At 45.5% G+C, this 12,380-nt stretch overlaps 1 protein-coding gene across 2 annotated transcripts in view; it reads left to right on the top strand.

Moving 5' to 3' along the window:
* Nucleotides 1-1,741: 1,741 nt before the first annotated feature.
* CCDC50 (coiled-coil domain containing 50) overlaps nucleotides 1,742-12,380 on the top strand; it is a 33,642-nt gene continuing 23,003 nt past the window's right edge. The window contains exons 1-3 of one of the 2 annotated variants that reach the window (XM_027647241.1): nucleotides 1,742-1,869; nucleotides 10,716-10,778; nucleotides 12,109-12,232. In XM_027647241.1, coding sequence (XP_027503042.1) covers nucleotides 12,168-12,232 — 65 coding nt within the window. In that variant the 5' untranslated portion in view covers nucleotides 1,742-1,869; nucleotides 10,716-10,778; nucleotides 12,109-12,167. Of the gene's footprint in view, nucleotides 1,870-4,885; nucleotides 5,139-10,715; nucleotides 10,779-12,108; nucleotides 12,233-12,380 lie in introns of those variants that run through there. The other variant, XM_027647242.1, reaches the window with a different exon arrangement.

Below are 12,380 nucleotides of genomic sequence, written 5' to 3'. Positions count from 1 at the left end.
AGGGAAAAGGCCTGGGAATTTTCCAAGCTGCCAGGGTGTGGGCTGTTTTTGTGGCTGGCAGAGAGCACTGCCGTTCACAGGACTGTGCTCTCCTGCAGGCAATCTGGTTGGCGCCAGGTTTCCGAAGGAAGTCGGTGTTGGGAAGAGGCTGGGCTCTCCTGGCCTTATTTGCAGTTCTGGAAGGACTGCGTCCTTGGCAAGGGCTGCACAGCCCTCCCTGGATTCTGCATATCCCTGATACGAGGTGGAAAAAGCAGGTTTGTCTCCAGCTCAGTGCTCAGTAGTACCTGGTTCTCCAGGCGGTGGGCATTGCCCACAGCATCAGCTCCGGCCGTGTAACAGATGAACTTGTTTTGTCCTGATTTTAATTGGGTTTTTTATTATTATTTTTTTTCTCTTTTTAAGAAGCCGTGAATATGCAATATCACCTGAGGGTGATATAGTTCCCAAAGCAAAAAACTTTACTTTCGCTGACCTGGGACTCATTTTGTTCTCTTGGAGAGGAGAAAAGGCTGCCAGCCTGCTTCTTCCTCACATTTTGCAGTGCATGTAAGCTGTGGGCTCAGATGCCACAAAGCAGTTTGCATTGGGAGCTCTGCCTCCCTGTCCATCTAGCCTCAGATGCCAGGGACTTATTCTTGCTTTCATATTTCACTGTTTTAAATCTGTAGTTGCACTAATGGCAGTGTGCCAACACAAGGCTGTGACAGGAAAGTGGACTTCTGTTGTTAGTGCTGCAGCTTTACCTATTTGTGACTCTTTTGTACATGGATGTGGAACTCTGACTGATCTGGGGCCAGTTTTGGTACTTTGTGTTCCCCAGAGCTGACTAATAAATCTGGAGAACTTAAACATAGGAAGCAGTGGGAGAGAGGAGAGAGTTCCCATGAGGAGCTGGTGGAGCAAAGAATAGGGGTTTTGAAACAACGTAGAGCATCCTCAGTTGATAGGGTAGAGGAAGGTTGTTCTTGCAGAGTGGATTTGCAATGCTGACAGCGCTGAACATGTGACAGACAGAAGTCCTTCCTTACATCCCAGCAGCCACCTTTCTAGGGAAAAGAAAGCTGATTAGGAATCTCTGCAAGAATAGGAGCTGATTGCAAGATCAGTTCAGGTACCTTCAACTTCCAGTGCAGCAGCTGGCTGGGTTTCCAGCAAGGCTGGGAGGCTGCCCAGAGGCCCATCCTGCATGAGCTTTGCTTCTCTTTGTATCTCATCTGGACGAATAAAACCTGGCTTGTTCACATGTGCACTGATACTGTGGTCCTTCCAACTGCAGCTCTGGTTTAGCTACAAGCCTCAGAACAGTGTCAGGATTAGCTCTAGTCACCCAAAGGCTGAAAATAAAGTGGTGTCTCTGGGGGAGTCTTTCTTCTGTTTGTTTTCTCCAGAGATTCTTGTTCCTCTGTACAAATGCAGGTTACTGTTGTGTAAAACCACACTGTGGGGTTTTGAGAGGAACTTGAACCTTTTTTTGACTTTCTCTGTGTTGGTGTGAGGTTTCCATCAGTCAGCCTTTTGTAAGCAGTCACTGCACTGAGTCAGGGCACGAAGTTGTACCTGAGGGGCATTGAGAGCTCCTGTTCCGTATCCTGTCTCCCTTGTATTTTGCTTTATTATCTTTTAGGATTAAGCTGGAAGAGAAGCCTGGAAGAGCTGACACTTTGCATTATCTTCACTCCCATCTGCCTGCCTGCTTCTCTAGAACTGCTATGGTGTTATTCACCACAGCCCAAAACCGAGGGTGTAGAAATGCTGGTGGAAGATCTGTGACCCAGGGTTGCCATGTCTCCTGAAAGCTACCCTGAACCACAAAGTGGACCTGCCAGCTCTCTGCAGAGAAACTACTGAACTGAACAAGGAGTTTAGGTGTGCATTTATCAGAGAACAGAAGTTTTTCCTATCTGGGAAATTCAGTGTGTCATTCTAAGAGTTATGTAGTGTAAAAATGCCTAAAATGCTGAAAAAAAGGCTGAATTAAACAGGTTGAAGCAAAATACAGTAATCATTTTTGGAGATAGGTGTGGGGTAAGGGAGTGTACGTAGTGCACATCTTTTGAGATGGCAAGCTCCATGCCCGAGCAGTTTTCTGAGTGGGTGGCTGTTTTGAGTTGTACATGAAAGAAAACTATTTTTCTTTCCCCTCCCTTCCCTTACACCAATTTAAAAATTAGTAGTGTTGGGCTTAAAGCTAAAACTGCCATGATGTCCTGTCATCCTGCAAAAGAAATGAAAAAAAAACCCTCCAGGAAAAGACAGTGTTGTACAATCCCTGGGGGACAGCTGAAGGCATGATTTACAGCTACAGTGGTGTTCATGGGGATGTCTGTGAGAGCCAGGGATTTTGACCTCTCTTGGTGAAGGCAACTCCTGCCCTGCTCTCCAGTGACATATGTGGTAGTTTGCCTTTGGGCAAAGTGAGGATAAAACACAGCTATTGGAGGCAAGTGTTGTTTGTTTTGCTGTGGTCTATGGTTGGGAGGCAGTGGTTAAAATTGACTTCTAGGAAAGCTTCTCCCTGTCTCTGTTGTTGGTTGATCATTTTGCACATGTGGTATTAGCTGAGTCAACTGAAGCTCTGTCAAATGCTGGAGAGACTGAACTACACAAGCAACTTTAGTTCTCGTTGATGATTAACTTCTTCCATACACAGACCCAGTTCATCTTGGATGTTGAGTGAAGTGTTTGATTGCCTGATGTCTGCTATTTGGTTGTGGTGTCAAACTAGCCAAACCATCCCTTACAAGTATATCTACCTTGAGGTTTTTGTACCTGCCCACCTAGGTGTTACTGGTGGGTCCACAGTGCAGTGGCTGAGCTCACTGGTCATCTTTTGGGTGTAGGTAGTCCTGTACAGGGTGATGGACACTGGGACACTCAAGAAATTTCTTCAGAGATGAGTGTTCTGAGCTTGGCAGGTAATGACATGCAGACATTAACATATATTGTCTTACCTATCTGCTCTTTGCTTTAAAGTGGCAAAGTACTGTACGTGTTGGGCCCCTGGAATAGAAAGCAGCAGCTGTAGGAGGAATGTTGGCTATAGGACTTAGCGGTATTGGAAAGTTCTTGTGACTCGAAGTACTCTGTATCTGGGAATCCAACAAGACATGGCTGAAAAGGACAAATTTTCAAAGCATGGGTGCTAGTACTCCTTAAGGCTCAGTGCCATTTTCAGGTATGTCTGTATGTCCAAGCTTGAACAAAGTCTTGGGGCAGAGTGGCTGGAAACCGCCCAGCAGAAAAGGACCTGGGGGGGTGCTGGTTGGCAGCTAGCTAAATATGAGCCAATGAGTGCCCAGGTGGCCAAGAAGGAAAATGATATCCTGGCTTGTATCATCAGTAGTGTGGTCAGTGGGACCAGGGCAGTGACTGTCCCTCTGTACTCAGCACTGGTAAGGCCATACCTTGAGTGCTGTGTTCAACTTTGGACCCCTCACTGCAAGAAGGACAATTGAGGTGCTGGAGTGTCTAGAGAAGTGCAGCAAAGCTGGTGAAGGATCTGGAGCACAAGTTTTATGAGGAACAGCTGAGGGAGGTGGGTGTGTTTAACCTGGAGAAGAGGAGACTTGTGGGGAGCTTTATTGCTCTCTACAATTACCTGAAAGAAGGTTGTAGCCAGGTGGGCATCGGTCTCTTCTCCCAGGCAACCAGCAGTAGGACAAGAAGGCATGGTCTTAAACTATGCCAGGGAAGGTTTAGGTTGGATATTAGGAAGACATTTTCTACAGAGAGAGTAATCAGGCATTGGAATGGGCTGCCCAGGGAGGTGGTGGATTCACTGTCCCTGGAGGTTTTTAAAATTAGACTGGATGTGGCACTTAGTACCATGGTCTAGTAACCATGGCATTGTTGGATCAAGGGTTGGACTTGATGATCTTGGAGGTCTTTTTCAATCTGATTGATTCTATGATTGTGTTTTAAGCTTTGAGAATAAGAAGAGTTGCTCTTGTTTGGAAACATTGCAGATGAAAGTAGGTAGGGTAGAATTATCCAGTGATGAAAAACATGTCAGCCTTCTCTGTAAAAGTGGAATGATAAATTTTATCAAATTTTGTGGCTGGGACATGGTCTAGGATAACCTTTTGAGGTGCCTTGTGGTATTTTTTCACTATCTTGAGTATTTCCACCTTCCTGTTATACCGTACAGTCACATCACCTTCTGTTTTCAGGTGTCCAAGAGATGCTCTCTGTTTGAGGACTGCTCTGTGGTACAGTGTGCAAAAGTGAGAATGCCAAATTAGCAGCCTCAAAGAAGGCATTTTGTGTATGCTGATGATTTCTGTTTCAAGGCAGGTTAACAAAAAGAATCAAATTCTGATGATTTGTTTCCAAAATGCATAGAGTCTTCCTTTTTGAAGCACTGTTGGGCATGTGAGAGCTTATTGTTGGAGAGGAGTGTAGACAGAGCACAAAAATCTCATGGCCTTGACCTCAAAGCATTTAGCTTAGAGCAGAGAGGATAACCTCCTTCCCAAATCCCAAGCTGTTCTTAGCTTCTAGGCCAAGACTGCTAGTAAAAAAAACATGGTGGTTTGGTGATTTATTTTTTTTTCTTTTGCGTGTTTACACATTTAAGAATTAGGCCAAGACCCCTCAGTTTGGTTCCCTATGGGGTCATCCAGTCTCCTTGTGCTGCCTCATAGCTCCCAGCTATGTGTGATGCTCTGGTGCTGTGGCTGAGAAGCAGAAATTGTTCCCTTTCTCAGGCTGCCCAGACCTGCCCTCTGTCTGGAACCCACCTTCTCCCTGCACGAGTTTTCTGATGTCCTTGGCGCTGATGGGACCTGGTGAGTAAGGTCCTAGGAAGTCTGTGTAACTGCAGCAGAGGAGACGTGTCCTGGCCAGCCTCTGTCAGCACCCGTGTGTGGTAGCAGGAGCTCAGGTGTCTCCTGGTGCAATGGGAGAGGCAGGGCAGAAATGGGAAACACTGGGGTCGGGCCGTGTATCTCACAGAGGAGCTTTGCTGATTCTGGGAAGGAAATGTCCCAGTTGCGTGTTTTATCTGGAACCTTCCTTCAGGGTAGCCCTTCACCTCCACCTGGATGGCTGCTTGATCACATTGGCTTCATTTCAAGGAAACAGTCTGCAGATTTTGGAGGCTACCTGGCTTGGAGTGGCCTGGCCAGTCCCTACTGGTAAGAGTGTCTAAGAGGTCCCAGCTTACCTTCTAATCTGCTGGAATCTTCATAACTCAACATCCTCCTGAGACTGCCAGCTTGTAAAAGGCTGCATTTGCTGCTTGCCACATACTTTATCAGCTCTGTAGGCCCTAAAAAGTGATTTTTAGTGATGAAACTTTTTTCCTGTTACTTTTGTCTTTTCTCTCCCTCCTGACCTTCAGATCAGGATTCAAAAAATGCAGATGCTCTAAACTAAGCATGACTCACACGTTCTAGTTTATTTTGTGAATTATCTAGCACATGATGCTGACAGAAAATTGTTGGGAGTGGAGAGGGTGGGGAGCAAGAGGTGGTTTTTAAGATCCAAAAGGAAATGCTTGGAACATGCATCTGTGGTCCCTGGGTCATTGAACTGGCTGATGTCCCAGAGCATGTTTTATGGGCCACGTGAACCAAGGGGGCCCTTGGGCCCTGTAGTGGATGTCAAAACATGGTCTAAGACTTCAGGCAGAAGTGAGGGGGATGTTTTGCTGCGAGCCTTGCTTGAGAAGACAGTGGGGTTTAACCTCTTGTCGAGACTCTGCATGTTCCACACCACCCATTCCTGGGTGTTACCTACCTCTTTGTCATGCAGCTGAATATCACTAGCAACATGTAAGGCTGCCTTTGCTCCTCTGTTGTGGTTACCTTACTCTGTTTGAAGCAGTTTGGTGTTTGAAATGCTGAGGTATGGAACTGAGGTAATGCTGGAGAAAGCTAGTGAGGCAGGTGGCAGAATATAAAAAGGACAAGGTTATTTAATGTAATTTTGCCAAGTTCTGTACCTAGGAACTTCCTTATCTTTGTGATAAAGGCAGGACTTGCAGCCAAGCTTGCAAGAGCTGCAGATGCACTCCTGCATAGAAAGGTTTGTTTTCACGGTGAACTACCATAGGAAAAGACCTTTGCTTGGAGCTTGCAGAGAGGCTCTTGAGGATCCCTCAAGCAACTGAGCTCCCTCTTCCATGCCACTGCATGAATTTTGGACTCCACCACTGTTGCAAAGGATGATGCTTCTGCCCTCATCCTCCCCTGCTGGCACCTCTGCTGGCTGTAGCAGCAGCTGGGATTTCTGGGTTGGCATTTCTTCTATTGACAGCTGTTGCAGAAGCGGGTATTCCAGGTCTACTCCCTGCTGCGCCAAGGCTGATTGGCTTAATCAGACTACGGTAAACCTGTTGTGAATGTTTCACGCTTCACTGGACTTGCCAATTGTAGCTGCTCTGATTGCACCCCTGCTGCTTGTTTGACTGCCTGATGGCTTCCAACCAGGGCCTGGGGATGGGAAGTCAAGTTGATTTGCAGCAATGAAGGTAACTTTAATCTTACCTTTCATTTTTTAGGCGTACAGTTAGGGAATAATGAAATGGATTTCTTTTCCCTAAATACGCAGCCTCTTGGAGAGGACAATTGTGAGTCTCTGTTGTCATTGGGGCCATCCTATTTCTGAGCACAAACCCAGTACACGTAATACCTAGCAATGAGTGTGCTGGAGCCACACTGAGACTGGGCAGGGGATGAGGACTAGTGCTGATGAAATTCATTTCAGACCATGCCTGGCTGGTCCACATCTCCAATTATTCATAGTTGCCTCATTGTTGGATGTGCGTCTTCAAGGACAGGAGAGTTGGTTTCCTTGGCCTCACTTGCAGCTGCCGTCATGCTTGGCTCGGTGCCATGGGTGCTGGGTCTAGTCTTGAGGGAGTGCTCTGCACTGCCACTACCCCCAGATTTGCTAGGGAGTTGCAGGTGTCCCCCATCTCTTGCCACTTGGCTGTTTGACAGTGCTTCGTTGTGTTCATAATGGGATGTTCTCATCTTCCTTTGCACGTTGTTCTCAGGCTGATGGGACTTGGGAATAATGTGCTCAGATGAGCTGGAGTCAGCCAGCCCAGCCAAATTTCTGACAGTGACGAAAGGTCTTCTTGTGCTGTCTGCCCTGCCAGCAGCTACAGCAGCACAAAGAGAGGGCTGTGTGCTCGAGCCGTCTGTTTGGGTTTGTAAGAGTGGCTTAACAGGAGTGTGTGTGCAGCCAAATGGCTTCTTCAGCAGTGCATAAATAAATGAAAATGTGTGAGCAAACCCAAGGCTTGCTGCTGCCCCACCAGTCTGCTCCTTACTGTGTCCTCTGTGAAATGGGGTCACTGGGGAGCCCCGACACTTGGGACCTTCCGTCATGTGTATCACTGGTAACTGTCCAACTTCCCTCTCTCTCTGTAGTGGATCTTGATGGGTTAATATCACTGTTTTAAGACTCAACTTCCGTGTTAATATCTAAGCCCTACAACTTGAGGGCTCATCCCAGGGCATTGTCCCACTTGCTTTGACACTGTGTGGAGACAGGACAGGTGGTGGCTGGGCACGACCTCAGGTCTGGGTGCTGTGTGGCTGTGTTGGCACTGCATCTGAACTCGGTGGCTTTGGGTCAGGAGCTGGGAATTGCACCAGGGAAGGTGGTACCCAGGGCTGTGTGTGCTTCCTGGCCCAGGCACTGAGCTCCTAACCAGGAACCTTGGTCCCTGCTTTGTGTCTCTTAACATCCAGCAACTTTCAGCTGTAGTCTGTAAGAATTGAGGATCTGAGGAGTTTTGATTGTTTGTTTGGAGACCCATAGACTACTTCCAACAGATCTCTGGAGGAGCAGCTAGAAGAAGCAGGTCCATCAATGCAACACAACAGTATATGGACTTGGCCCTATTATTTTGAGTCCATGCTTTCTTTAGGAAGTTTTTAGTGGCCCATCAATCCAAAAGGGTTAAACAGTCCTTGCTATATTGTAGGAATAAACCTCACTGGAGGGGATCAGACTTTCCTGGGGTTGGAAGCAGCAGGGCCCTCCCACTTTCCCAACAAGCATGTTTCTGTCAACATGGTTTTTCCCAAACAGTGTGTGTGTCTGGGTGTGGGTAGAGTAGAGTAAAAAAACAAACCCCTGAACTCCTCCTATGCACGTGTGCCTCTCTGGGGAGGATGGAGCAAAGGTCTGCAAGCGCAATCAGCAGCATGAATGACAAGGCAGAGCTCTGGAATACCACCGGGATCAGGGCAATGTGTGAACCTGTGCAGAAAGGAGTTAAGAAGGGCTGGGATGCAGTTTTATAAGCATTTCTTACAGCAGTGATCTTTATGCAAAAGAAAATGTAGCTCTGAAATGTTCATCCTCGCTCCTGTGCTGCCTGCCTTGTCTTGCTAGTACATCTGTTTGGGCTGCTGTGCAGTGGACTTGCTCAGAGACCTATTGCAGTTAAAAATAACACTGCCTTCCCCCTCTCTTTTGTTGTTTTCCTTTCTTTTCTTTTTTTTTTTTTTTCCAACAATCAAGAGCAAGTGCTGCTTCCTGAATACGTAATGGTAATAGCACAACCCTAGATTTGGGCAGACTCTGGCTCTGTGTTGAGGTGTCTGCTTAACTCCAAACTGATAGTAGGGCTCAAACCTCCAAGTTGGATATCCCTTTCCAGCAGGCCAGATGATGCTTCTTGTAAGCAGTAGGTGGTTGTTCCACAGTCATTCTAGGAAGCTGAAGTAGTATTAGGGACCACAGAAATCAGGTCTCTGTGGCCAAGATTCCCCTGCCCTATCCCATAAAAATATGTTTATGACTGCCAAGCACCCTGGGTTTGTCACCTGAATAGAGTTGCTGCCTGCAACCCATCTGTGGCTTTTCCAGATCTGTGGCTGAAGGCAGTGTTTCTTTCTTTGCACACAAATGCCCGCTTGGAAGCATTTCGGTGCTATTTAGTTTTTCATATAGTCTTTCTCTTTTTAAAAGAAGTTGCAATAAAAAAACCTAGCAAAACCAAAACCTTAATTACACAATCCAGAATTGTACATGCTTAAAGTGAGCCACTTTGGGATCATATAACCATAATCTTTGTCCTCATCTCCACCCTGTTGCTTGTCTTTATCCTTCCCTGGAGCGCTGCTCTGGCTGTTAGGAGCTCTTGTCATCTCTAAAACACCCTTCAATAAAGAAAGACTCAACAAAAAATTCCATTGAATATGATAAAACATTTATCTGACCTCTTAGTGCACACAGCTTGAAAGTCTTCATGATATTTTGTGAAGAAACCTGGGTGCAGAGGAATGTCTTGATGCTTCTCTAGCAGAACTGGAATGTGAGAAGCGGGAAGGCTTGTGACTCAGGAAAATGTGGCTACTTTCTCATTTCCTTGTTTTTTCCACCCTTTGCAATGATGGAAATACTTTATCTTTTCTGTCTCTGAAGCCTTTCTTAAGCAAAATCCTCGTAAATTCCCCTTGCACTTTTGATACATTCTGGGGGTTTTGGGGTTATTTTTATTTTATCTTCTAGGCTGTGCCTGTGTTCTGCTAAAGAGAAACCTTGGTCTTCCCCAGAGGTCTGCCCATGGAGCACAGCAGCAGGGGTTTGTACTTCCCACTGCGGCTTCAGAAGCACCTCATAGTCCTCTGCTTTGTGACCCGTGTTTCAAGTGGGAGGTATTCCCCTCTCGGGTCATGTTAAGCTTCTTAGCTTGTCATATTGAGGGGAAAAATAAGTAACAGACTCCTCCAGTATAAATTTTTCAATGCCACTGCCTTAAACTCCCCTTGAAGCAGGCAGAAACCCCGTGTGAAATGGAACCCTGTCCTGCAGTTTGGGAGCACGGGTTGTCCTTGGTTCACAGAGGAGCTGATGTGTGCCTAGCACCAAAAGGCTGAACCAGATGCTGTGTGTCTGTCCCTGTCCCAGTAAGTATGTGACCTGAGTTTTGTTGGCCCACTGCCTATCATAAGTTAAAAATACACACTGGTGTTTTTCTGCAGTGTGGGTAGAGCATTCCCTTTTGCAAGTTCAAGTGTGAAAGTGATAGGCATTGGCAAAAATCTGCTGCTTTCAGACTGGTGCCAAAGGGAGTTTGTCCTTTTTCTATTTTGCTTGTCTCTAGGTCATTTTCAACATCTTTTTAAGAAGCTGTACTTATTATATGCAGCCCCTAACACTGTGGTTGATCCCATATCTGGGTCCTAGGTACAAATCCAGCATCTGCATGTAAAAAGTCAGTGAAGCTTACAAGAAACATCTATAAAATGATGCCTGAACTGGTAGAAATGCCTTGCAGGAAGAGCCATGGAGCTCAATCTGCTCAGCTCCAGAGGGGTGGCAGTGTGCATGTACCCTTTGTGCCATGAAAATGCTGTTCCCAGACTCTTTAATCTGGCAAAGAAAGTCACAGTAATCACAAATACTTGCCCTTGTTTTCAGTTGAACTCAGTCAGCATGGGCATGGGTATGAATTTGAATGGAATACAGGTTTGTACACAAGATCTGATCCTGGAGTGGCATGGGCAGTTCTGTTCTTGAAGTGGAGGGAGAGTAAAGAAGGCTTTTTATGCCAACAGGGACAATGAAGTAAGTGCATGCAAAAACAGACATGAGTGAAGGATGGGGAAAAACACAAGTCCAGAAAGTGTGTCAAAAGTCTGTATATTCCCCTGACTCCCACAGCTCTTTTGGTGCATTTTTTGTTTGTTTGTTTGTTTGTTTGTTTTTTCTGATACTAATTCTCTTTACTTTGTTTCCCTGTTCAGTATGTCGAGACTTCGCTATTCTGGAAGATCATACCTTGGCCCATAACTTACAGGAACAAGAGAGTAAGTAGCAATAAGGTTGAGAACAAACTGAAGCAAACTTGTCCCAACAGATAACCTGGCTTTATTTGATTTTGCTAAGAGAAATGCTTCCTACATTTATTCAATTTTTATTCTTTTTAACAGAATACAGTTTATTATTGCTGTCTTGACTATCCTGTAACGCTACACTGCCTTCTGCTTCAGCTCACATTGTACCCTAGAGATAGTTGCATTTCATGTTTCAGTTTTGTGCTCTCCTTTAGAGTTGAGTTTGTTTATGGTGTTTGTGATAAAATTGTATGTAGGAGTGCGCTTGAGGTTTTGTTGCTGTGCAAGGTTTTTAGAAATGACTAGCAATTTTGGAAGCTTCAAGTTTTATAGGCTGACCTGAAGTACCACCAGAAGAGGTCTGTTTGTTTACTTATTTCAGAATTGCCTGTGTCTGCCTTTTGAAAGGAGGCTTCCTTTTCAGATATTTTGAGGTAGGGCAGCTTTTAAACCCTAGAAGTGTTTAAAAAGGAGAAAAAAAAGTACAGCCAGGAACTTCCAAGTGACTGGTTCTTTTTTTTAAAATGATTTTTTTATATGCTTGTCTGTTACTTTGGGTATGTTTACGTTGCAGTTTCAGGTGTGGTGGCCTCTAATCAGCTTCTCACCAGTTTGGTGTCTGCCAGTACTAGGTACTAATGCCATTCCAGCTGTTCCACCAAGGGTGCAGCTGCTTGTGCCCTTGGTGCTGGAACCTGAGACCACTGAATTAAAGATGACTCTCTGCGGCAGCTCACATAGCCATTTTTTCTTTCAGGCAATATCCATGTATGGTAAAGGCATCACAGTAGTATTCAGTTGCTCTGTTGCTAAATATAAAGGTAGTGAGATTTTTGGAACCAATTATGCTGGGAGTGAGAGGAGTTCTCTTCTCTAGGGGTTCTTGAGAACAAATTAGGGAAGCATCCATCAGAAGTGCTTTAGGTTCAGCTCATCCTCACTGGCCTCTGGTGGTCCCTTCCAGACCCACTTCATTCACTTAGGGTGATTTCCCATCGTCAGAAAATGAAATTCAAAGCCTAAAAAACATTCTCTATAAACCTGGATCTGTTAAGGTATGCAGATCTTGTTTTGGTAACAGAGACATGTATACAGCCCCCGCAGTGCTAAAACAAGGCAATCTCAAGCTGTTAGCGTAATTTCAGTTCAGGACTTTCCCACCTTTAATGATGATGCCTGGTGTTCCCCTGCCAAGATCTGTCTTCCTCTCTGGCCTGGAATCTCCCTCCCACTTGGTTTATCTTGTTCACGCAATGAAGTTCTGCACCCTGATTTGAGGATTCTTGTCTGTGTTTGTTTCCAGTTGAGCATCACTTGGCTACAAATGTTCAGCGTAATCGTCTGGTGCAACATGACTTGCAGATGGCCAAGCAACTGCAAGAAGAGGAGGATAAGAAAGCACGTGCTCAAAAACACCAAAAAGACTTGTGAGTTTGTGATGAAGCTGTTGAAATGGGAATGCTAGTTCCATTTGGTCAGAGCACTGAAATCAGCTGCTTTGATTTGACACTACGTGGGGTTCAGGTTTTGCTTTTGTTTCCTTTTTTCTTTGGGTGTCCATTGCTATAAAAGTAT

This window comes from Corapipo altera, unplaced genomic scaffold, assembly GCF_003945725.1.
Source record: "Corapipo altera isolate COAL_440 unplaced genomic scaffold, ASM394572v1 113, whole genome shotgun sequence".
NCBI classification, from domain to species: domain Eukaryota; kingdom Metazoa; phylum Chordata; class Aves; order Passeriformes; family Pipridae; genus Corapipo; species Corapipo altera.
This window is presented reverse-complemented; position numbering and strand designations above follow the sequence as displayed.